The sequence below is a fragment of the Mesocricetus auratus genome, unplaced genomic scaffold (assembly GCF_017639785.1).
Source record: "Mesocricetus auratus isolate SY011 unplaced genomic scaffold, BCM_Maur_2.0 Super-Scaffold_100691, whole genome shotgun sequence".
Classification (NCBI taxonomy): Eukaryota; Metazoa; Chordata; class Mammalia; order Rodentia; family Cricetidae; genus Mesocricetus; species Mesocricetus auratus.
The window spans coordinates 48063148-48087008 of NW_024429267.1; the positions used below are offsets into that span (position 1 = coordinate 48063148).

Sequence of the window (23861 nt, forward strand, 5' to 3'; positions counted from 1 at the left end):
GGGCATCTGATCCCTTTAAAGGACAGCCCTATCTTGGGGACCCAAAGGGATGATAACCACATAGGAAGACACAGCCTGGCCAGGGTGCTACCTGAATGTTTTCATTTTGTTTTTTGTTTTTTTGCTTTTCCAAGACAGGGTTTCTCCGTATTGTTTTGGTGTATGCCCTGGAACTAACTCAGTAGGCCTCAAAGTCACAGAGATCCACCTGTCTCTGCCTCCAGAGTGCTGGGATTAAAGGCGTGCACTACCAGCGCCTGGCCTACCTGAATGTTTTCAGATGAGTAGGCCCAGTGGCCTTTTGACAGAGCAGTCTGGGGCTAGTTTATGTGGCTTAGTATCCAAATGGCTTCTAGACTCGGTGGACAGTGTAAGAGGCCTTGAAGGCTTAGCAGTCTGGAAGCCCTGTAACTCTGAGCTGAGCTGACCGGTCAGTCAAGACCCTGTTCAGAGGTAACACATAGCCCAGGAAGGGGAGTGAGATTTTGTCCTGCTGAGGACTCCTTCCCTCCCCAGCCAGGGTCTTTCCCGGTCCTATCACCGTCTTCTGACCTGTTCTCCTGCCTCCTCTGACCCTCATGTAACTCTCTCTGGCCCCACATGGAAGCAGGGCCTCTGAAGCTTTCCTTAGATCTTAGGCTCTTCCTCTAGAATGTCCAGTGGCTCCAGTTCAGCCTGGCTCAGGAGCCGTTGAGGGCGTGGCCTGTACCTCACCATTCATACCCCCGTGCTCCATTGGAAGCCTTTGGATGGTCACTCGTCTTGCTAGCCATCAGGAACAGCATATGGGCTCTGGCCTAGAAGTGCTCCGTATATGCCCGTGCCGCCCAGTCCTTGAGTTAAATGGCTGAAGCCTGGGCCAAATAGTGGGGGTGGGGCCTGCAGGAAAGGCAAGGTGACTTGAGCTTAGAAAGGGCGGGATTTGATAGACGCATCGCTGGTATAAAAGCTGGCAGCCACAGTGAGCCGAGCAGCCCATGTATAATGTAGCCTCAGTGCCAGGCCTTTTGAGGGCCCATAAATAGTTCAAGACGGACCAGGCGGTCCTGGAGGATGAGCATGAGAGCAGGGGGTGTCAGGTGGGGATGCTGAGCGAGAGCTATGGACTTATTTTTTTGATGCATGGGTCTAGCCTTGCAGACCCGCACCCCAGCTAACTCTTAGGGCCTGAACTCCTAGTGTTTGGAGCCAGGGCAGACAGCCCAGCTTGCACTCATTTGCCCGGGGACTCTTCCTGCAACCTCTGTCTGGTGGCTGCAGGCACAGCCCTTCCATTTGGGGAGCTGCGGTCATGCATGGAGGACTCCCCAGGTTCACCTGGCAGCCTCAGACTTGAGTGGGCCCTGGCTGGGTAATGACTTGGGACTAGTAGGTAGTGGAGCTGCTCTACAGAAGCCTGACTCCACTGTGTTCATGACAACAGGGAAGGCTGCCTGTTTCCACATAGGACCACCTGGCTGCTGGGATCCCTGCAGACTCCAGCCTTTCTGGGCAATCGTTATTTTTTGTTTGTTTTGTTTTGTTTTAAAGATAGGGTCTCATGTACCCCAGGTTGCCTCCCAACCCGATCTATAGAGTCGAGGATGTCCCTGAAATAATGATCCTCCTGGCTCCACCTCCTGAGAACTGGGATTACAGGTGTGTGCCTTGTTTATGAGGTGCTGGGGTAGAACCTAGGGCTTCATGCACGCCAGGCAAATGCTCCACCAACGGAACCACCTCCCAAGCCCTTTTCTGGGCCTTGAGAGCAGAGCCATCTTTCTGTAGGACAATGCTGAATCCCCAACTCCCAGACCCTTTCTAGGTCATGAGACCCAGGGCCCTTCTCCCAACCATGGGGCGAGTACTCCCCAAACTGTCTCATGGCTCCAGACCCCGCCTTTCTAGAATGAAACAGAAGAAGGCACACACAGCTCCCTTTTCCTTTTTTCTTTTTTTTTTCCTTTTGTTTTTCTTCCTGGTCCAGTCCTGAATGAACAACCAGCCAACCATTGGCCTCTGGGTCCATCTGTCCATTTGTCCATGCCAGCTGTCCAGTCCCTGATGCCCAGTCACATGACTGTTTCCCATTCTTCCTGCAACAATGGAGGAGGCCGTGCAGACCCAGAGGCCTCCTCATCCAGGCCTGAGCAGGAGCCGTTAAGGAACCCATCGTCCTTGGGAACTGCCGTGGTAATTGGTATGGTTTCACTCTCAACGGCTGGAGCCCCTGGCTTGGCATGGCCAGGCAGCTGGGAGTGGCCGTTGGTGGTGGTGGCGGGCAGCAGGCGGGGACAGAGTGGAAGGCTGAGTCCTGCCCGGGGGCCAACGTTGGTCACACTCGTGTGAGACACCATCGGGCCGTAGCTACAGCTGCTGCTCCCACTTCGTGCTTTGCGCTTGAAGTCCAAAGCCAGTGTCCAGCGGCTCCACGACTTCCTGATTTCTGCTTGCACCTTGGGGAAACAGATGGGGGGCAGTCAGGTGGGCCCTTAACCCTTGTACCCTGTGTCTCGCCTGACACCATCGCCGCAGTCAGTGACAGGAGACTACCGAAAGCACCAAGGTCAAGTCAGATCACACAAATCCCCAGAACATGGTGCTTGACAGTGGGCAACTGATACAGCCCGAATCTGAAAGCTCAAATGGTCCAAAGATGGCTGAGCCCTCAACTGAGTGGGACCAGGGAGAACCTTTCCTATGCGACACATGGAGGATCCTATGCACCCCAGGATACACTGAGCCTGAATCATCTCTGAAGCTGTCTCTGTGCCTTCACAGTGTGGGCAGGAAAGTTCTTGAGGAGAGGAAGAATAGGGGTCAGGGAGGGGATGGAGGGACGAGACTTGAGGAAGCCCTTCCTGACCTCTCCTACCTTACCCCTGAGCACGCTGCCTACAGCTTACCTCGCCATTGCAGAAACAGTATATGATGGCCACAAAAAATCCCTGGAAAGAGAGGCACATGCAATCAGGACCACGGCCCACCCCGCCCTGCTCCCCAGGACCCGGGGCAGGCCATGCACCCTGCCCTGCTCCCCAGGACCCGGGGCAGGCCATGCACCTCAAATAGGACCATGGCCCACCCCGCCCTGCTCCCCAGGACCCTGGGCAGGCCATGCACCCCGCCCTGCTCCCCAGGACCCGGGGCAGGCCGCCCACCTGGAAGGAGTTGAAGAGCATCTCATAGTGCATCTGGATCTGCCAGAGGGTCCCTGAGACCTCAGTGTAGGGCAAGGCCATGAAGACAGTGTAGTGGACACCGAAGAGCGGCACGAGCACCAGCGTGGACCTGAGCAGCTTCCTGGCCATTGGGCATGCGCGTTGGCCTGTGCTCATTGCCCCAAAACACAGCACCTCACCCTCCCACCCCAGCCAGGCCCAGGCTCCAGAAGTGACAGAAGGGCCAGAGGCTCTGACTCCTGTTGCTTGGCAACCGAGCTGAGTCAGGATGGCTTCTTCCAGGGGGCCGTATTATGTGGGCTTTTCGGTCCTGAGAGGCGTCCCTGAGTGGCCCACAGGTGCAGCGCTCTGTCCTCGGGCCCTTTCACCTGCTGCTGGCATGCGCTCATTCCCACGACCTAACCCTTGGGTTTCTCCTGAGCTGATGTGTTACTGGAGTCAACCTCCACCCATCTGTCCCTTGGGTTCCCTGAATCCAGCTGTCTGGGGGTAGCTGGTGTGTACCACACTAGCAGGCCTGGCCCTAATGCAAAGCTTGATACCAAGTGACTGAGCATGACCCAGCACTGCTGTGCAGGCCCGGGGAGGGGGGTGGGGTGGGGGGCGGGACGGCACAGAGCCAGAGGCTCCTCTCACAAGCTCAACCGCAGGACCTTTGTCCTCTCTTGGGTACATGGTGCTGGCAGCCAATGACCCTGAACTCCACCCCAACTCCAAAGAGCCTGGACTCACCGGTACTGCTGCCTGGTGTCACACCGGCCCGCGTTGGTCTCCCGAAGCTTAGTGGCAAGCACCCGGATGATGTTGATGAAGAGGATGAAGTTGAGCTGTGGAGGGAGGCTGCAATGGGGACTCTACTCTGCTAGCACAGCACAAGGGGTCTCGGACCCCGGGCCGCGCCACAGGCATCACTGCATCACTGCATCTCCAGGGGGGTTCCTAGGGCCCTCAGTTTCCCCGTCTAGACTGGAGTAGGGATCACCTGTCTTCAGGTCTTGGGGTTTCTGGTTCTGGGGTCTGGGGAAGTCACTGTAGATGTTCTGGTTAAGGGCTAGTCACTGGGGCTCATGCTCACACTGTCCCCGACTCCTGCTCACCACGACAGATGCCAGGATGGGCACCTGGATGATCCACTTCTTGTGCCCGGAGCTCAGGTCCCAGCATCTGGGGAGGATGAAGCATTAGCCACTGGCCTCTTCCTTCCCAGCCAGCCCACACGGGCCCCAGAGTTGGCCTGCTCTGACACATGCTATCAAGGACACAGGACGGGGTTGCACATGCGTGTCCAGGCCTGAGGCCTGAGAGTCACCTCCTATAACTCTGAGGTAACCCTTTAGCCTGGAGCTGCTGCTGCCAGGAGTCACCCCACAATTCACAGAAGAGGGAGCCAAAGCATTTCCAGCGGCTGGACCTACCCAGTGTTGGCCAAGGTTGCTCTGACACCGACCCACACAGCCACGAAGACAGCTGGAAGACCTGTGTGTACAGGGAATAGTCTGAGGATTATGCATTTTGCCCCAAACCCAATGACTTTCCTCAGCTCACTGGCCCCACCCCTCACCCTAGGCACATGGGCTCCTTCATGTCATCCTAAGAGCCTGAGGTGCCAGTGCCATTTGGATTCCTTGCTTCTCTGGAGTGCCTATGCATGCCTGCTGGGCATGTGCTGAAATAATGTGGCACAGGTAGCTTATCCCAGTTCAGTCTGCACTGGGCTTGGAGCTTCCATGGGGAGAGAGGCAGGGACTAGCATTTTTCTGTTCTAAAACTCCCTCTGCAAGCCTGGCATGAAAGGTCCAAGCCTTCCTGGATGAGGGTAGATAAAAATGAAGTTTGTCATTCCAGGCTGGGCAGAGGCCATAGGAGCACCTCAGGGCACTGACACATGGCAGCCTGAGTGAAGGGAGCCTGGTCCCCTCCTGGCTTTATTTCTAGCCTGGTGGATCACTGGGGGGAAAGGGTGTCACCTGGGTTTGTGGTAAGGGTGTGACATTCCCAGATCATAAGGCTCTGTGTGCTCCCTAATCCACATGTTTCCAGCCCACCAGACACCTTCTAGCCCAGGGGCTTGTGTTAGTTCCTGGAACCAGGCCCAGACCTGCCCAGCTCTGGGGCCTGCCATGGTGAGGTCGGGGTAGGGCATGTGCCAAGGGCCAAGGAGGCTGTGGAGACTGACCTGAGGGCTTTCTGGGTGCTGAGCCCAGGAGGATACAGTCACTGGCCCACCCCTCCACAGTCTGGCAGCTTTTCCCAGAGCCCAGCCAAGCTGAGGAGCTGCCAGCAATAATGGACAATTATCAGTAACTAGATCCCGAGCCTAAGGGGGGCTGGTAGGATCGCAGCATCCCAGGAATCTACTGCAGAGAGGTTGCAAAATTTAGGTGGTACTGAACTGCTGGGCCTGTGGCTCTGGATAGCGGAGACCCCACCTCCTGGTAACAATGTGAGCCCCTCCACAGGGCTCTGGGTAGAAGGAGGGTTCAGACTACATTCCCAACCCAGGCTAACTAGTGACTGAAAATCCCATTCTGATCCCAAGTTTAACCTCATCTCAAACCCAGTAATTATCACCCCAAGTGAGCCGAAATGCCCTGTCAAGCCAACAGTTCTGGGTGAACCCTGCCCATAGCCAAGTTGAGTCCCCTAAACCTAGAACAGGGTCCGAGTCACAGCAGGATGGGCAGGCCTCCAGGCTGCTACAAACCAAGAGGGACTGGACAAGCAGGTTCACCTCCACCCTACCCACCCCACTGGTCTCCGTACCCCAGCCAAAGATGGTGAAGCCCCACAAGTACTTCTTCTCTGAGAAAAAGGCCATGAAGATGAGACTGTGCAAGTACAGCCCCTCCACCAGAATCCAGTAGTAGTTGGTGGCCAGGAAATAAAGGAAGAAGGTCACGGCCACGCGGCAGCCAGCCTAGGACACCAACCAGAGTTAGCCAAGAGCTTGGGCCCGCATCTCATAGGCAAGGGCTGGTCTGCATTAGGTGAGAAGGGAGAGCTTACTCTGGGCTTCTGGGTTGGGACCCCGTGTGGGCGTGGGTGTGGGTGTGGGTGTGGTGTTAGCAGCAGATGGCCAGGTGATGAAGTCGGTGGTTGGGGCACTCCAGTGTGGAGGGAAGGGGGGACACTAGGAGCTGTTGGCAGTAAGGTTGGGCGCTGAGCCGAGTCGTGTGAGGGTCCCTATGGGAAGGGTTTGCAGGCCTGCAGCTGCAGGAGGTAGCAAGAGGCCGGCAGGTGCAAAGGGCGCGGTGGGAGCCTGTGGGCGGTCTAGGGGCACTCACGTAGCCAACGGCGGCAGCGGCGGGCGGAGGCGGCACCTGCGCGATGATATGCAACTCTTCCTCGGTGAGGCGCTCGGCCTCATCCAGCGTGAAGCCAGAGTAGAGCACTGCGTCCTTCACGAAGATACTCGCGGCGCGCAGCATGAACGACAGGAACATGTGCATGTGGATGTAGTTGCGCGTGCAGTGCAGCCGCCTGCGGGGCGTGCGACATCACCGTGGGTGAGGGCACAGGGGACGCAGCGGCGGGCAGGAAGCTGGGCTGTGTGCCGTAGGTGGGGTCATCACGCAGGGGGATGGAGCCAGTGAAGGGGGAGAAGGGAGGCTCGCATCCTGGACCCCTCCGGACGCCCCCTAGAGCATGCCCCGCCCCTCACCGGCTTCGCCCCGCCCCCGCCCCTCGCCCCGCCCACCTAAAATAGGCCAGGATGAGCACAGCCACGGTAAGGGAGGCAAGGGACATGGAATATCCCACGGTGTAGATCATGCCTAGACGGTCAAATACTTCCTGCGCAGGCGAGAGACAGAGAACTGGGACTCAGGGTGAGCACCGAGGGCAAGCTGGAGGACAAATTAAGGTTGCTGGGGAAGTAAAGGCTAGGAGTGTCGGCTGGGTCGGGGCTCATTAATGGGGTGGGGAGCTCGCACCCTTTCTCGAGTCTCGTTGGTCATGAACTTGAGGCACTCGCTGTAGTTGGCCCACGTCCGGTTGTGTCCGGGAACCACCTCCCAGCTGCCATTGCGGTCACAGCGTCTGTAGGCATGGCCTGTAAGTCCGTGGGACAGTCAGGGCAGGCAGGAGGTCTGGGGCCACTGAGGCCCTGAACCCCAGACTTCCCGGCATCCGTGAGGTTCTCAGCGCATGTGGCTAGCCTCACCTTTGTGATTGAAGTCATAAATGTAGTCTGGACAGGGCACTGCCACCACTTCACCTGGCGCCCCCAGCGGCCAGCAAACGATGTTGTCCCACTCTGGCAGGCAGGGCCGGCCTGTGCCCAGGGAGAACACGGGTGCGGAAGGGGAGTCAGAGCCACCGGTAAGGGGTAGGGACAAGAGCACACTTGTGGTTTGATTCTCACAGGGCAATGATGTGCCCTGTGACTGGAAACTTCACGGTTAGAGCATTCTGGAAAGAATATATTGAGCTCCTCCTTCCTCTTGTTACCTAAACGCACTGGCTCCAGAGAGCATACTGTCCTGGAGTACTGACATGAGTCCCTTTCCCACAGGAAAAGGACAAGAGGAGTGGGCAACACGCTGAGCTCACACGACCCTGGGCAGGCCACGCCTCAAGGGATCACCTGAGCCTTTTCTCTCTCTGTTCTTGGTTCTACCTTCTAGGTGTCTCTGAAGAAAGGATTTAAAAAAAAAGAAAGACATTGTTTCACTATGTAGATAGACCAGGCTGGCCTTGAACTCACAGGGATCCACCTGCCTCTGCCCCCAGAGTTCTGGGAGTAAAGGCGTGCGCCACCACAACCAGTTTGAAGACAGGCATTTTCTCAGCCTCCCCTCAGCTTAGAGGCTCTCATGTGGCCCTTCCCTAGGGACCACAGAAGGAGGAAGTCTGGTTTTAAGTGCCAGCTGGACGTACAAGGCGCTGCTAACCTCACGCAGGCGCCCTCACTCTGCGTTTCCGTTTCCTCATTGGGAAGGTGACCATATCAGCCTTGGCGTCCACCCTCCAGGGCCGTTCGGAAGACCCATGACCAACCCATACAGTCCTCCAAACCCAAGCACTAGTGGGGAGTTTCAAAGGACAGTGACACGCCCCACTTTGGAGCCCTGACAGTCATGCTAAGTGACTTCAGAGGGTCCCCAGCCTCCAGATCACCCACAGTCCACCCCAGCTTACAGCCCCCTTCTCTCCCCCTGCAGTGCTCTGACCACAGGGCTCTCTAACCCTCCCTGGAAGGCAGCCTTGATGGCCGGACCCGCCCAGCTTGGTGAAAGGCTCTCTGTCCTGGGCGCCATATTCCCAGCCCCACCCCGCCAGGCCCACAATTCCCTCTGGTCCCTGGGGAGCCACAGGGTGACCACAGGCTCCCAGATGTGGCCCATCTGGAATCTGCTGCCCACCCTGCTGGCTCTAACTGGCCTTGTGGCCACAGCTTGGGCTCTGTGTTTGTCTCTCCTCACCTCCCTGAGGCAACCCTGCTTCTCCCTCTCTCCTCTCCTCTCCTCGTCCCGCTGTCTGTCTCTGCTGCTCTGAGGCTGTCCTAACCCCGCTTGTTGTTTCCTTGGCCCTTCCCACCATGTGTCTTCCTGTACCCCCTTTGACATACCAAGTGCCAGACTTCTGGTTTGAGCATCTAGTTCCTCTGTCTCTCCATCTCTCCCTGACTGCATCTCAGGACACAGCCCTCCCCTCTCCCTCCCCGTCTCTGTGACTCCCTTGGTGGGTCATGGGTTTCCTGTAGCTCTGGATCCTTTTCCGGGGAGTGCTGGGTGAGTCTACTGTACACATTTCTTTGTGTCTTGAGGACACACAATTGATCTGCCCCCCCCATCTTGTGTAGTCCGTTGGGCTGTCTCCTGGCCTGCTTTCCTGGGAAGGGAGCCGTGGTCTCTGACTTTCCACAGGAACTCATAAGACTAGGACAGAATGTCAGGGACAGGTGGATCTGAGCCTGCCAAATGGCTGGCAAGACAGGGGTCAAGGACGTCAGGGACAGACATACCTCGGCGCCTGCTGCCAGTGGGCACCTCCTTGTTCTCTTTAGACTCGGGGTAGAACTTTCCCGAAGCCTTCTCTTTCCTGGGCTTCCCGGACGTGGATGCTGGTGTCCACCCCTTGTCTGATTCCATTATGTTGGCTGGGAAATCAGGGCAGTTGTAGCCATCAGCTGTGCTATAACAACCGCCCTGGGTGTTGCCCCTCCCTCAGGCCTCCCTTTTTACAGGGAGTTGCCCCTGCCAAGGATGCCAATACTTAGGTTGTTGGGAGATCATAGATGAAGGACCAGTACATGACCAAGAAACTGCCAAGTGCTTGCCACATGGAGAGACAGCCAGGAAATGGAGCTGGTCAGCAGGGGTTCAAATGGGGGGAAATGCCAGCTGAGTGTGGGGTAAGCAGGAAACGGAGCTGGTCAGCAGGGGTTCAAAGGGGGGAAATGCCAGCTGAGTGTGGGGTAGGCAGGAGAGTGGAGACGGGAACGGCCCACCAGAGGGCGCACAGCAGAAACTGGGCGGGATGGGGTGGAGAGGTGATGGAGGAAACTGAGTCAGGCTAGCACGGCGTGCAGGTGAGGGCTGGTGAGGAAGGACCAAGGGTGAAGACTGCATTGTGTCAGGGGTGGGGCGCGGAGTGCCTGCACGTGCCCCATGACACCGCCTGAGCTGCAGCCCGCCTTTCTTCCTTGACAGGACACAGGAGGCCTTGCTCTCTGACTTGTGTGACTCCCGCATCAGGCTCTGTCAGCGCTGTCCAGCCTCCACCCTCAGGGAGGGGTTCGTGGTGGACGAGAAGGAGTCAGAGATGCACGCGCGCGCGCACGCGCACGCACACACACACATACACACACACACACACACACACACCACAGGCTCCACAATAGAAAGAGGGCCAGAGGGTTAGCATCAATGAGGGGTTCATCTGTCCCCGCCATCTACATGATCGGGAGCCACAGGTGAGGCCGGGATAGAGGGACTCTGTATACAGACAGAGTCTTGAATCTGAACCAAGTCCACGTGCTGTCACCATTTGGTTGTGTGCAGGGTAGGCACCACTGCTGTCCCTCAGTAACCTGAGAGCCAGTGCCAGGGAGAAAGCCGCTCTGGAGGGACAGTAAGTCAGGGTCTGACCTCCTTTGCTGATGAGACTGGTCAGACTTCAGAAGCCTGGATGAACGCCACTGTGGCCTCCTATACCTGCTTCCAGGAAATGGACTCGAAGAAGGGGGCGGAAGAGACCCCTGAGCCAGAACTGTGACTGAATGGGTGATGCCTCCCTTCCCCGTGGTAAAGGTCCCTTAGAGATGCTGAGGGAAACCCCACTCTGCGGGCCAAACACCCTCTCCGGGCTATAGACTGAGTCACACACCTATTCCAATCCCTCTGGCTCCGCCACCCCGAACTGGTTCTAGAGATTCTAGTTCTATGATGGAGCTTCATGTCCAGATGGCCTCTTTCAGGGACCGCCTCATCTCTCTAGACATGGCCTGGCTATCTTTTCTTTGGGGAAGTTGGTCCAGCCTACCATACTAGGGCCCTGCACCCCCGTCAAAGCTCCTGGCTCGCCTCACCCCATCTAAATCCAATGGGGTTATTATACACTTTGCCTGCCTACACATGTCTATCTGCAAACGAAACCAAAGGCTACTCTCTCTCTCTCTCTCTCTCTCTCTCTCTCTCTCTCTCTCTCTCTCTCACACACACACACACACACACACACACACACACACACACACACACACACACGGTATGGACCACCTGAGCCTGCTGGTTTCACTTTAGGTCTTTGCTTTGGTTGGGCCTCCTTTCTCAAGCTCACCCGTAAGTTAACACCTCCAACCCCTTCACCCGCCCCTGCCTCCCAGGCTCCCACCCTTGCCACACGCTGACCTCATGCCCACCTCCTTCCCACCCTCACCTGCTGTGCGCAGGACTTCCTTGAGCAACTTGTCACACTGGGCCTGGGCGCGGTGCAGCAGGAAAATCTGTTCCTCTTTGGTGAAGACATCGTCGGCGTCCACCTGCCAAGCCAAAGATCAGACTGTAGGCGGCATTTCCAGGCAAATGCCGAGGCAGCTGGTCCCAAAGGCAACAACATCCCCAGGGGTCCCCCATTTCCAAATGTCCTCCCTTTAAAGGGGGTGTGGGAAGCCTGCCCTGTGGGGAGCATCTGCCTTACAGAGCTCCCCGCTAAAGCTCTGAAGCCATAGCAACACGAGGGCTGGGACTGCCCCTTGCAGGGAGGAGAAAGGAGTGGGGGCTGTCCCCTGTATGTCCAGCAGTAACCCGGCATCCATTGACATTCTTTGTCTAGTTCACCCCCCTGGGACACATGGGAACGGATGGAATGTCCCAGGATGGAGCCTCACAGTGTCCTGGCTGCCTGCTGGGGACCTGGGGTTGGATCTGGAGTGCTGAATTCTGAAGAGACAAACCCAGCTTGGATTCCTTCAAGTCTCAAGGCCTCTGGGGACCATGGCAGTCACCATTTTCCATCCTGGTCCAGCCTCCAGTCAGTACTTTTCCCAGTAAAGGGTCAGGATCTCACCCTCCCTTCTTAGGGTCTCAAAGAGGGAGACTAGTTGTGGGGATCACTGGGCTATGCAGGACCCCCACATGCAGTACTAGAGAGCTTCATCTGCTGGAAGGTCCTCCACCACAGGAGATGTGTGACCAGGCATGGCCTTTGCTCCTGCGGACCTCTCTGCAGCAATGGCCTCATTCTCTTCTTTCCACTCTGTACACCCACTGGGACCCAGTAACATCATCTTAACCAGGGAAAGGGGAACAGTGTAGGGGTAGGGGAGAGTCTCTTGCTGCGCTGGTGGCTGCTAGAGACAGTCCGAGTCTCCCCTGACTTGGAAGCTGGAGCCAGCATCCCGCCTGGGAGCAGTGGTTATCTCCACCCTGAGAACGCCCCCCTAAGGGATCACACCCCGGGGTAGCTGGGACAGCCCAGGGCCGTCACACCTCATGGTCCCTGAGACTTCCCTAGAAAAGCTAGCTCTCCCTTAAACTCCAGAGAATGCAGCCTGATCTCCCTGAACAGGCAGGCAGCGCAGCAAAGCTCAAGCCCGGCCATGGGCAGGTCTCTTTAGTAAGGGTGGAGCTACGAGGGCCAGAGAATTTGGAAGCCTGGAAGGAAGGAGGCGGGTCAGGGTGGGGGCGGGCCGGCGGGAGGGGGCGGGCGGCCCGGGTCAGGGAGTCCGGCTGCAGAGAGAAGTTAATTGACCGCGTCTCTTGGCGGCAGCAGCTCGGGCTTCCAGGCCAAGGAGTCTCCAATTGGCTCCGCGGAGCTGAGTCTCGCTGGTTTTGCTTAGCCGAGGAGCGCGAGCATCTTTGCGCGTGCGTGTGACTGGCCGCACACCCTCTGTCTGGCCAGGGTGTAAACTTCTGAGTGCCCCATTTCTGTTAAGTCCTCACGTAGGAACCGCTTAACACATTTATTTGGGCCCTAGAGCCTGGTGTGTTTGTGAACATGCATGTGTACATGTTTGTGGGCAAAGGACTATGTGTGGGCTTCTGGGAGTATTGTAGAACTTCTCAACATGCATGCCTATGTCTGCTGCTTCCAGAGCCTGGATCTGAAACGGACCCTCGGGATTCAGCTGGCCCTAATGCCTAGGAATCCCAGGAAGGCTGAAGTGGATTCCAATGTGCTGCTAGTCCCAAGGCTGGGTCTAACCTCCCACTGTCCTAACCACATCTGGTTGGGGCAGAGTGATAAGGACCAGGTAGGGCAAATTGGCTTGCTAAGATCCAGGGGCCTCCAAAGCCACCCTGAAGCTCTCCTTATGTGTCCAACACTGGGGAGCCCACCAGTAAGGGTTCTGGTTCTTACCCACCTCACTTCCATCCCAGTAACTACTCACTACTGTTCTGTCATTGCAGTTAATATCTCCATCAACTGCCTCCCTTCCTTAGCACCAACATAACCATCACCACCGCCAACGTCACCACCACCATTGCTGCCCATACCGTTCCCCCCACAATCACTGCCATAACTGGGCCAATACCACTACCATCACCACTACCAGAGCACCATCACACCACCTCCAGAACGGCTACTACCGCCATCTGCCTACCTCATCACCATCCAGACCAGAACCACCACAGGCAACATCAGCACCATCAGCTCAGTATTACCACCATCCGTAACACCTTCCTGTCACTTCTCCCTCCCACAGCCATTTGTCCATGATCCTTTCCTTCTGCCCATCTCCTCCCTTCCCAAGGTATGGAATCCACTGTAGTTTTCTCCCAGTTGGTGGAGTGCTCTTGAGTGACTGACTGGACCGCCCATGGGTCTCTAAAGATGCATTAGCTTTCTAATGGCCTGGCTGGCCACTGATGTGACCAGGGAGTATAAGCTGATGGTGTAGGTTAGAGGGAAGAGGTCAAGGGCTGAAAACTGTCCAGCTGACGAGACCGAGCAACATGCCCACTCAGGGGCCTGGGGTGGGGGTGCGGTGGCTGTTTAACCCTCCCCCTTGTTGTCAGCTTCCTTTTAGTCTCATCTGGACAGGGGAGGCCATGTGCTGCCAGCATCCTCCTCTCCTCCGCAAGCCTTCATCCATCTCCAGGCGCAATGGCCCTGCCTCTGCCCTCCCTGGGTGTTAGTAAGACCGACTTCTCTGTCACCCCAATCAGAAGAGAGTCGCCGCACAGGAAGAGAGGCAGCTCAGAGTGAGGAAAGTACTTCTTCAAGGGGAGGAGGCGGCCCTCTCCCCAGCCTCAGAGCACAGCTCCTCCTGGAATGCCCAGACACCCTACTCTCTTTCAGCTGCACCTCAGGGATTCCCCACTAACATTGGGGTTCGAACCCCACCTCTACCATTGACCAGTGTCTCTGGCAAAGTTGCTTGTGTGCAGTGCTTTAGCTTTCCTGTAGGGCCGCTGTGGATTTAAATGAGCACTGCATCAAAAGCCTGAGCAGGGCAGGCTGGGGAGAGCTGGCTACTGCTATTGCTGCTGTGAGCAATGGGACTAACCCACCACTCCCACCCCACCCCAATCCCTTTGTCTGCAGGGGTCCACAGCAGGGGGCTGGTGGGCTGTGGGACCCTGGAGAGAACTGAGGGCCAGGAATGGGGGCAGTGCCAAGGGAGGTGTGCCTGGATAGTTCCCTGAACTCACACTGTCACTCAAGGCCACTGCAGACCCCCATATTTGGGTTGGGGGTAGGAAAGATTACCAGACATCTATCCTGGTAGCAGAGGGATGAGGGGGGAAATGCTGACGACTCTGACTAGCCAGACATCAACACTGTCTGCTGCTCCCCTCCCCCTCCCCAACCCAGTCACCTCCTTTCCCTTTAAGAGTGCTGTCTTCTTTGGCACAGCTCCAGAGTATGAAGAACTCAGACCAGCATCTTTTTAGATCGAGAATCTGCATCTTGGGTCTCAGGGGCAGGACTGAGGAACTAGAGATTGGGTCATAGCCAGGTGCCCTTAGTCCATACTCACCAGTGAAAAGGTCACCGGCCCTGGCACCAGCTGTCCTGCATACTGTTTTCCACTTTATGAATTAGGGCTGACAGCTTTTCTGACCCACCTACCGTAGTGCCCCCTCAGGCAGCACGGCACGAGCCTTCTCGTGCACACACAAGCAGGTCTAGAGGCATAAACTTGCAGGGGCTGGTGTCATACAACTTCAGCCCTGAGCTGGGAGGGCAGCCTGCAAACACTGAGGCGGGCTTGTGAGACTCCAGGCAAGGCGCAGACAGACAAGGGCTGAAGTTGGCATGTTTGCTTGCAAACTTGGATGCCGCTGACCCCATTGTAGAGGATGTGCTGTCAACAGACCTGAGGAATTCTGTCGTCCCCAAGTCGGCCTCACTCTTATGACCTGAGACCTTCCAGCTCTGCACACTGAGATACAGGTAGACACTGCCATGGCTGGCCAAGATATTCTAATATAGTTTAGCTCCCAGGATATGGATGGTGAAGCAGAAGGTAGCAGAACGCAGATGGAGTTAGTGCACTGGCATGTCAAGGCTGGTGACAGTGATGACGGTAGGGACAGCGGTCCATACCATCACCCAAATGAAGCCACTCCTAACTTCCTCCCCTCCCCGCCAGATTCTACACATTGGCATCTGTGATCTCAGATGTGTCAAAATTCTACCCCTCCAGACCAGACCAAAACTCCACCCCTCCAACCAAATGAAGGGGTCTCTCTCTTCGGCTGACAATCTGTTTCTGTGCAAGGGGCTCCTACGGCATAATATTTTCTTAGCAGGGTGCCCTCTTGGGTCACATCAGCAACCCCCTTGCCGGTGTCAGCTTTGTCGCCTGCCAATGGAGAAGGCAGACATATTTGGTGATTGCCCTTGGATGTTCCTGTCCCACAAGACCCTCTTTGTCTGCCGCACCTAAGTCAGCCTTACCTTCTATTGCATAACTCATTTCACACAGGGGAGACTGGGGCCTGGAGAGCACTTAGAAGGAGAGGGCCAGGAGCAGCGCTAAGGTGTACTTTACACCAAAGCAGGAGTCTTGGAGCAAAGCAAATACACAGTTACATGGATGCTGTGGTACCAGCCACAACATCATCTCTCCAGCACCCTGGATTGTATGTAACCTTTGCTGCACCAAGCAAGCATCCACAAAGGGAATTGATCAGCGGTAGAAGCAGCCATAGAAGCAACAGGGGTACTGACGCTGGGATGCAGCTGACCCCTCTAACTGGGCAGAGGACAATTGGACCTTGGTATTAAGTGAGGATGTGCATGACTCCGGCAAGGTAAAAAAGAAATACTTGGCTCCCAGGAGATCCTCTTGTGACCTTGTGGCCTTCCTGCACCCCTTCTCCAGGTCCCACTACTGGGACCCATGCTGGCACTTCTCGCTACCTCCCATGCCAGCTGGCTAGGGACCGTTCTCTTGTCCCTTGCTGCCCTCTGTCCATCTGGCTGGCCATGGACGGCTGGGACGGGCTCTTCACCCTGCCCCGCCACCACTGACAAGTGCTGACTTTTCCTCCCCCTTGCCAGGCCTTCCTGAACAGGCTGCCTGTGTTTGGGGCTGGGAGAGGCTGGGGGGGAGGCACTGTGACGCCTCTCATCTCGGCCAGCCAGCGTGGCCGCCTTTGGGGCAGGCCGTGGGACGGAGCCTGGGATGGCAGAGTTGGCTCCTAGGACAGGGTGGATCTTCACAGGCAGCCTCTACCTGAGCTAGGCAGGAGGACCAAGACCCAGAAGGATGGGATGGCCTAACCTAACACCAGCTGGGTAGAAGAATGGGATCTCACTAGCTCTCAGCTTGGGCACAAGGCTGGCCCGCAGCTGGGGTTCTAGAGAGCTTGTGGGGTCTCCAGCGTCTGTGAATATGAGCAAGCTTTGCACTATCTCCTGTACACGGTCCCCTAGTCACCGTAAAGACAATTTCAAGCTTCTGTGAAAACTCCACCATACCTTTTATTTTTCCTGGGGCTCTCTGAAATAGCAGCCTTCCTGATGTGGTAGCTGGACCAGGGAGTGTCCCCAGAAGGCCCACAACAGGAATCTGGGGGAGGCTGCTTGACGCCTCATTAAAACATTCCGAAGAAAACCCAAGTTCCCGTGGGCCTGTGCCCCCCTGCTACAGCTCTGTCCTCAGGCAGTTCTGGGAGCTGGGGGGTGGGGGAAGAGGATGTGTTTAAAGACAGGTGATATAAAAAGCTCAGACGAATCAATACAAGCAAGATAAATAACCCATAGAAAGACGGGTAATGGCTCTGAGCGAGCTCTCTGAGAAGTTGGATAATAAACAAGTATAAAGTCTGAAAAATCACTGGCAGAGTGTAAATTCAAACGACAGGAGACACTGCTTTTCACCCAACAAAATGCTACAGGGAAACAAAAGGGCCCCTCATCGCATCCTGTGGAGCTGGGCAGAGCAGGGAGAGGGCCTTGTGGTCGGTCCTGGGTAGTATAAACCAGCACAGCTTTTAGAGGGCAATTTGGCCATGCCTATTAAAATAAAAAATGTGCATGTTCTCAGACCCAGCAAAGACAAATTCTAGAAATATCCTACCGGGAAATGGTCACATGGTGAACCGAGAGGGCATTTCAAGGAGCTTCTCTGCCACCATCTGGGCCATCCCCTGCATGCGCGCACACACACTCGTCCGGGGATTGTGGAGAAAGGATCTGAACGTGCATTCCTCAGGAGGGTTTAAGAGGTTCATATTTTGGAATACTACGCAGGATTAAAAAGGACTTGGAGAGCTAGCTCGGTTGTTCTTCCAGAGGATTCAGGCTGGATTCTCTGCACCCACATGGTGGCTCACAAACTGCCTGTAACTCCAGTTCCAGGGGATCTGACACCCTCAGGCACTGCATGCATGCAATGTACAGACATACATGCAGCCAAAACAGTAAGCGTGTGTGTGCGTATACACACACACACACACACACACACATTCTCTCTCTCTCTCTCTCACACACACACACACACACACTCACACACTCAAAAAGGATTTGGAGGCTGGAGAAACGGCTCTGTGGATAAGAGCACATACTGTTCCGGCAGAGGACCCAAATCTGTCCCCAGACCCACTTTGGGAAGTTTAAAGCAGCCTGTAACCTCAGCGCCAAGGGATCTGACAGGCTCTTCTGGCCTCCTCAGGCACTGCATATATGTACAAACCAACACAAGAATATACAAATATGTAAAAAATTCCGGGCAGTGGTGGCACACGCCTTTAATCTAAGCACTTTGGAGGCAGAGGCAGATGGATCTTTGTGAGTTCGAGGCCAGCCTGGTTTACAGAGAGAGTTCCAGGACAGCCTCCAAAGCTACAAAGAGAAACCCTGACTTGAAAAAGCCAACTACCCAGCCAACCAACCAACTAAACAAACAAACAAACAAAAACCCCAAAAACTTAAAAAACATAAAACAAATATTTTAAAGGATTTACATTCACAAATATGAAGGCGCACCTTCAGGTATAAGATGCATGTGTCACACAGCCCTATGGAGAAGTTTGCTGGATTCATTTCAAAACAAACAGGGAACAAGACACATCCGTCCACTTGCTGTGTATACAAAGAGGTGCCATTTGAAGCACAGAGAGAGAGAGAGAGAGAGGACCCCTGCAGACTATCAAAATGTCTTTCTCTAGGAGGGGATCTGATAGTGCCCAAAGAAAGCTTCTGTTTTTTCTGTTGAGCTCACGAGCTGGGGAGATGGCTCAGTGGGGAAGACGCTTGCTGCTCACAAATGAGGACTAGCCTAAACCCACATGAAGACAACCAGAGAATCCTCAGAGGCCTGAGAACCAGCTAGCCTGGTGTACACGGCGGCAGCGGCAGGTCAGGCAGACCTTGTCTCAAATAAGGGGGAAGACGAAGACAACACCCGGACTGTCCTCAGACCCTCAGACCTACACGTACGCATGCACACACTCCCGCTAAAATAATACAGAAATGATTATAAAAAAACATGTGCTCGTGTATTAGTTATGAAATAAACAATTAAAAAGGTAGGATAACAAAGATTTCATTCTTTTACGAAAAGAAACCCCAAAACGACACAGAGGGACCTTGTGCCCGGAGTTTACCCTCACCTCGTCAGAAGAGAAAGTCCTGTGGGAATTTGAGTCCTGGGCTCAAATGGTTCAGACCCCGCTTCTACATGAGCCTCAAGGTCACTTCTCTATAGCATGGCTCGGACAATGGGTGGGATGAGAGAATCAGACTCCATGGAAAGCTACTGCTCGATAAATTCTCTTATTGTTAAAAGCAAGCACCTTGGGCTGGCAAGATGACTTAGCAGATAAAGTGCTGAACCCGAGTTCAATACCTAGAATCTACATGGTGCAAGGAGAGAACTGACTCCCGCAAGCACTTGTAAATTCACACACACACCATACACACACACACACCATACACACACACACACACACACACACACAATAAACGTTTTTAAAAAGTTAACTACCTTCTGAGCTGCCCCCTGGGCTGCTTGGAAGAGGTTGCCTGCACAGTCAACCCAAAAAAGTACAGTTCTCTGCAGAGCCCTCCTACCCAAGGGTCATACCCCACACCCAGGCCTGCCTCCGGGCTAACCGTCACATTCATGTGAGCTGAGGGCTCTCTCTGGGTCGTCCTTAGGGTAAGGAATCACAAAGGATAAGACCCTCCTTTTGCCTGCTCATAAGCTGTGGGCCTATGCCTTCCTCCTTCAACACTCATCTCTGCTCTTCTTTGTGGGGCATAGGTGGACCAGCTGAGTCCAGCTGTGGTCAGGGTTTTTTCCCAGTGGGACGCTCTCCGGTACCTCAACCAAGGTCACCGGAGAAGTGAGTCTGGCCTTGGATCTGGATGAGTAGGTAGTTTATAGGTTTGGTGACTGCTGAGGTGGATGGGCTTTGTCCATACCTGTACACATCTGGACACAGCAGCAGTTCCCGGGCTTAGAAGAGAGAATGGGCAGGCTGCCAGGTGCTTGCTGACTCCAGCTGAGCCCAGGGATCCCACAGGGTGGTGGGAAGGTGGGTTGGCCAAACCTGTCCCTTGGACTACACCCCTTAGACCTGAAGCAGGAGATGGTCCAGTGCACACACATGTCCCAGCAAGGTCCCTGCAGAGCCATATTGGCTTCTGTCCTTCTGCTTTCAGCTTAGAGCTTGGAGGAGTCCTAGGGCTCCATACCAGCACACACAGTGAGGCACAGGGCCTGGAACCTGGTCAGCGTAAGACAGACAATGCTCACAGAGCACTGGATGAGTTAATAAAACATAGGGAAAACGCCATTCTCAGAGGGTGGCTGGGAAGACTGAACTGACCGATCTGCGTAAAGCGTATAGAACAATGGACTGGCAAACAGAAAACACAGAGGCATGTGTTGAATGCAAGTAAACATCAGACCTGTGTGCACACACTCACTCATACGTGCACACACAAGCATATACAAACTTCCATCAGAGGTGTGTGCAGATCCACAGTTTCAGGCACGTATCAACCACAATCCCAGGGACCGACCCCGATGGCCACACAGGCACACAGACTCAGGATACCTTACCCATCAGCCAGTCTACCCCACACTCAGGATACCTTACCCATCAGCCAGTCTACCCATGCACATGTATGTGTGCCCACACAGAAGTCACTGAGGGAAATTCAGCAAACACCTCTGCTGCCCATGCTTGGAGTATCTCCAGAACAGCAAGACGGGCCCTCTGAACTTGTTTCCCTGAGTGCAAGTTCCTTTCTGGGGTAGTCTTTACTTGACTAGAACTGGTCGAGTGCTGGGGACCACAGAAAAAGAACATCAAATGCAAGGGTGTTAGGAGATGCCTCTCATGCTCTTTTCATAGATGGGCAACTGAGGTGTGGGAAAGGCAGCCAAGGTCACACAAGCTGTACGCTGAGCTGGAGGAGTCCCAGAGCTCCTGTGTCCTCCGATCTGAGGCTCTGTCCTGTGGAGGAAGCCGCCTGCCCTGTCTCTCTAGAGCCTGGTCAGGGCTGGGTACGGGGGCAACAAGACCTTAAAATCAGGCACAAAAGCTGATTCAGGAATGGGTTGGATAATTCGGGGAGGGCAGCTGTGGGTTATGAGGGGATGGAAAATCTCCCCTCTCTGAGAAATGGCTCCCAGACCCTAGCCCCAAACGGGTCATGATTTCCCTTAGTGTCTCCAGCTCTCTGCCTGTCTTTGCTGTTCTGAGTCTGTCCCTGCTGGGGTCGGGAGCTCTCATCCTAACCCTTTGTCTCTCTCTGGCCCTCTTTTCTATCTCTTGGTCTCTCTCCATTCCGAGGCCATGCACAGTACTCCCAAATATCAGCTCACTCTCCAGCACGCATCTTCTGCAAGGTGGACGGTGAGGAGGTCTTTCGGGGAACCTCCATACCACACCACACTCACCTCCCTGGGCAACGACTTCCACTTGGGGTAAAGTTGTCCCATTAGCGCATAATCTGTGTATTTGTGGGATCCCGAGAGCTGGAGTGGGCTCTAAACCCTATCCTCAGTCTATGTGATTTCCCCGACTTCTTGCACACAGCTTTGAGCACGGGGTGCAAACAAAACTTGCGAAAGCAGAGGCCCCCAAAGCAGTCTGTGGGACTCCACACCCAGAGCCCGCTGGGTCACACTGTCACCATCAAAAGAGATACATACGACCAGAGCCGTGTGCTCACAGAAGCACGGCACAGGGAAACTCCAAACACAGATTTCCAGACCCAGGACCCCAAGCCAAGTCTTCAGAAGTGGGGAAACTTCAGGCATCTGGAACCTACGGTAGGTAAGACACCCTAACGAGAGCAGGCACCAGGATTTCTGGTTCAGAGCCGGGGTGGGGGGGGCACCATCCCAAAGTTCAGACTAATGGGAGAACCCAAGACTTTGCGCCTTCACTCTCCCCAGGGATCCCAGAGCAACTCCAGGATTCCTGTGTTTGAGTGTAGAGCGAGAGGGACTTACCAGCGCATATGCGGAGCTGAGCACTGGGCAGCAGAGCAGGAGCGCCAGGCCGGGTGCGATCCGGGCGGCCCCCATCGCCACCGCCTAGGGCCGCGTCCCTCGGGGCAGCCGCCGCCGGCCCTGGTGATGGTTGGAGGGTGCAGAGCTGTGTCAGGACGGGCCGCCCCGCCCACACCCCGTCCTAGGGGACCCCGGCGTCCGGGCGGCCCGAGGCCGGGGAGCCCGGTGCGGGGCCCATACGCCGAGGGCGAGCGAGAGAACCAACCGGCGCAATGGAGAGAGGGAGGGCGGAGGGAGGGAGGCAGCCTGAGGCCGGGCGGGCGGCGGGCGGGCGCCGAGCGCTGCTGAGCGGCCTGTCTGCCTCGGAGCGGAGAAATCACATCCATATGGCTGGGCCCCCCGCCCCCGGCCCGCCCCCCGCTCCCCTCCCGCGCCGCCTTTTCTTTCTTTCTTTCTTTCTCTCTGTCTTTTTCCCCCCTCTTTGGGGGAACTGGGAGCCGTGGCTTCGCTCCACGCCCAGTGGGGGAGGGGCGGGGGAGGGGTCGGGGTCGCGGTCTGCGGGGGGCGACCAGGCTGTTATTTTTAGCTCCGCGGCAGTGGGCAACAGGGGAGTCGGGGCGGGGCAGGGGGCGCGTTTTGAGTTGCGCGGGGCGTGCAACTACGGGATGCCGTCCCGACTCTTGCAACGACACTGAGCCCTTCGGTGTTCCTGCCACCGGCTCCGTGCTCTCCGGCGGCGCTGCGGCCCGGCTCCCCAGCCCAGTCTGGACCCCCATGCCTTCGGCAGGCACCTCCTGCACCCCATTTCCCACCCTCCGAACCCGCGCCGCGTGCGCCCGAGCGGCACGAGCGCTTCTGCGGCCCCGACGCCCGGGCAGCCTGTCTGCTTGTCAGTCGGTCTGTAGCTAGCGTGCCCCCCCGGAATGCCACCCCCCCCCGCTCCCCGGCCTTGGCCTCTGCTATTCCAGCCGCCCCGAGCTCGGTTTCGGTCACTCCCTCGCTTCCCCCTCCCCTCCTCTACGAAAACATTTGCAAGTTTCCAAAAAAGCCACCGAACTGAGCGGCAGCGGGCTGGCGACTGCGCCGGGCTCCGAGGAGGCGCCGCAGACTGACACCGAGACCGAGCGGCCGGGCCCGCCCTGGCCGGGCCCCGAGTCCCTCCTGCCCCAGCCCGGCCTCCCGCGCCCCGCGCGCCCGACCCTCCCTCCCCCAAGCCCCGACTTACTCCGAGCACGCCGCCGCGGCCCCCGCCTTGCCATGAATGTCGGGGCCCCCCCGACAGCCTCCCCAAGCCAGCGCCCCGTCCGCGGCCCCGGGGGGACTTCATGGAGCTCTCGGGATCCCCCCTGGCCTGCCTGGCCTCCAGAGCCCCCCGCCTGGCCGCCGCTCCGAGCCGCCGCCCGCCTCGCGCGTCCCTCGCCTCGGCGTCTGCCGCTCCCCTCCCCCCCGCGGCCCGGAGCCTCTTCCCTCCCCCGCGCCCTCCCCGGGCCTCCTCCGCCCCTGCCCCCTCCACCGCCTCCCGGGCGGGTGTGTGGAGGGCAGAGCCGAGCCCGCCGCCCCCCAACCCGGGACATCTCTCCAGAGACCCGGCCCCGGGTCTTTCGGCAGAAGGATGAGTGTGTGTGTGGGGGGGGGGGTTGGAGTCTAGGGAGCTCTTGACATCGGGACCTGAGAACAGGGGCTGGGACGCTGTCCCCGCTTTTGCTTTAATCTCTCCTTTGGAAAGCACAGAGCACGCATCGCCCCCAGATCGTCCAGCCCTGGTGATGGGCAAGCAGGCTCCAGGAGAGGAGCCACTGGGGAGGCCGCCTAGTACTTCGCACGCCTCGGGCAGCGCGGCGCGGTCCGTGCACCCGCGGGGTTCCTGTTCTGGTTGTGTGGGAACCCTGGGGAAGCTGCTCCACCGACAGCCAGAGTCAGGCTGCGCAGCCAACGCCCTCGCGTCCCGCCCCGCCCTTGCCTGGTCCTCTCCATCCTCTGTCCCATCCCTAGTCCCGAGTCCCGCACAGTGTTCCTCCTGCCTGGGTCTGGAGCTTTGGGGGGGGGGTCCCTTTCCAATCCGGGTATCTTAAGATGTCTCGCCCTATCAGCTGCTTGCTTGCCTGGCATCTCCAGCTCTGAAGCAACAAGACCTGGGCCTCAGTTAGGACACCCACTCCTGTTCATCACGCCGTCCCCACAAACGCCGGCGGCTGTCTTGGAAGTCTCGACTTGGGGGAAATGGAGTTTATGTACTCTATGCTGGACCCCTGGGTTCCAGACCTTGGACTTCCAAGCCTACCACCTGTTGGGGTGCGAGGTGGGAAGCATCAGGCAGCAGAGAAGGTTGGGAG

General features: G+C 56.7%; 1 protein-coding gene across 4 annotated transcripts; it reads right to left on the reverse strand.

The window, feature by feature from the left end:
* Positions 1-1918: 1918 nt before the first annotated feature.
* Positions 1919-22936, reverse strand: Pth1r (parathyroid hormone 1 receptor). Of its 4 annotated transcripts, XM_040740006.1 has the most exons (15): positions 22754-22872; positions 21529-21648; positions 11040-11142; positions 9127-9261; positions 7324-7434; positions 7094-7212; positions 6859-6953; positions 6446-6641; positions 5925-6078; positions 4577-4637; positions 4259-4325; positions 3894-3988; positions 3141-3282; positions 2886-2927; positions 1919-2435 (listed from the first exon to the last, which is right to left on the reverse strand). In XM_040740006.1, exons 2-15 carry the CDS (start codon positions 21601-21603, stop codon positions 2052-2054), a joined length of 1779 nt encoding a protein of 592 aa, XP_040595940.1. In that variant the 5' UTR covers positions 21604-21648; positions 22754-22872; the 3' UTR covers positions 1919-2051. The 4 variants fall into 4 exon arrangements, with proteins under 4 accessions (XP_040595940.1, XP_040595938.1, XP_040595939.1 ...); XM_040740004.1 differs by lacking the exon at positions 21529-21648 and having other exon boundaries at positions 22754-22930; XM_040740005.1 differs by lacking the exon at positions 22754-22872 and having other exon boundaries at positions 21529-21766.
* Positions 22937-23861: the final 925 nt, after the last annotated feature.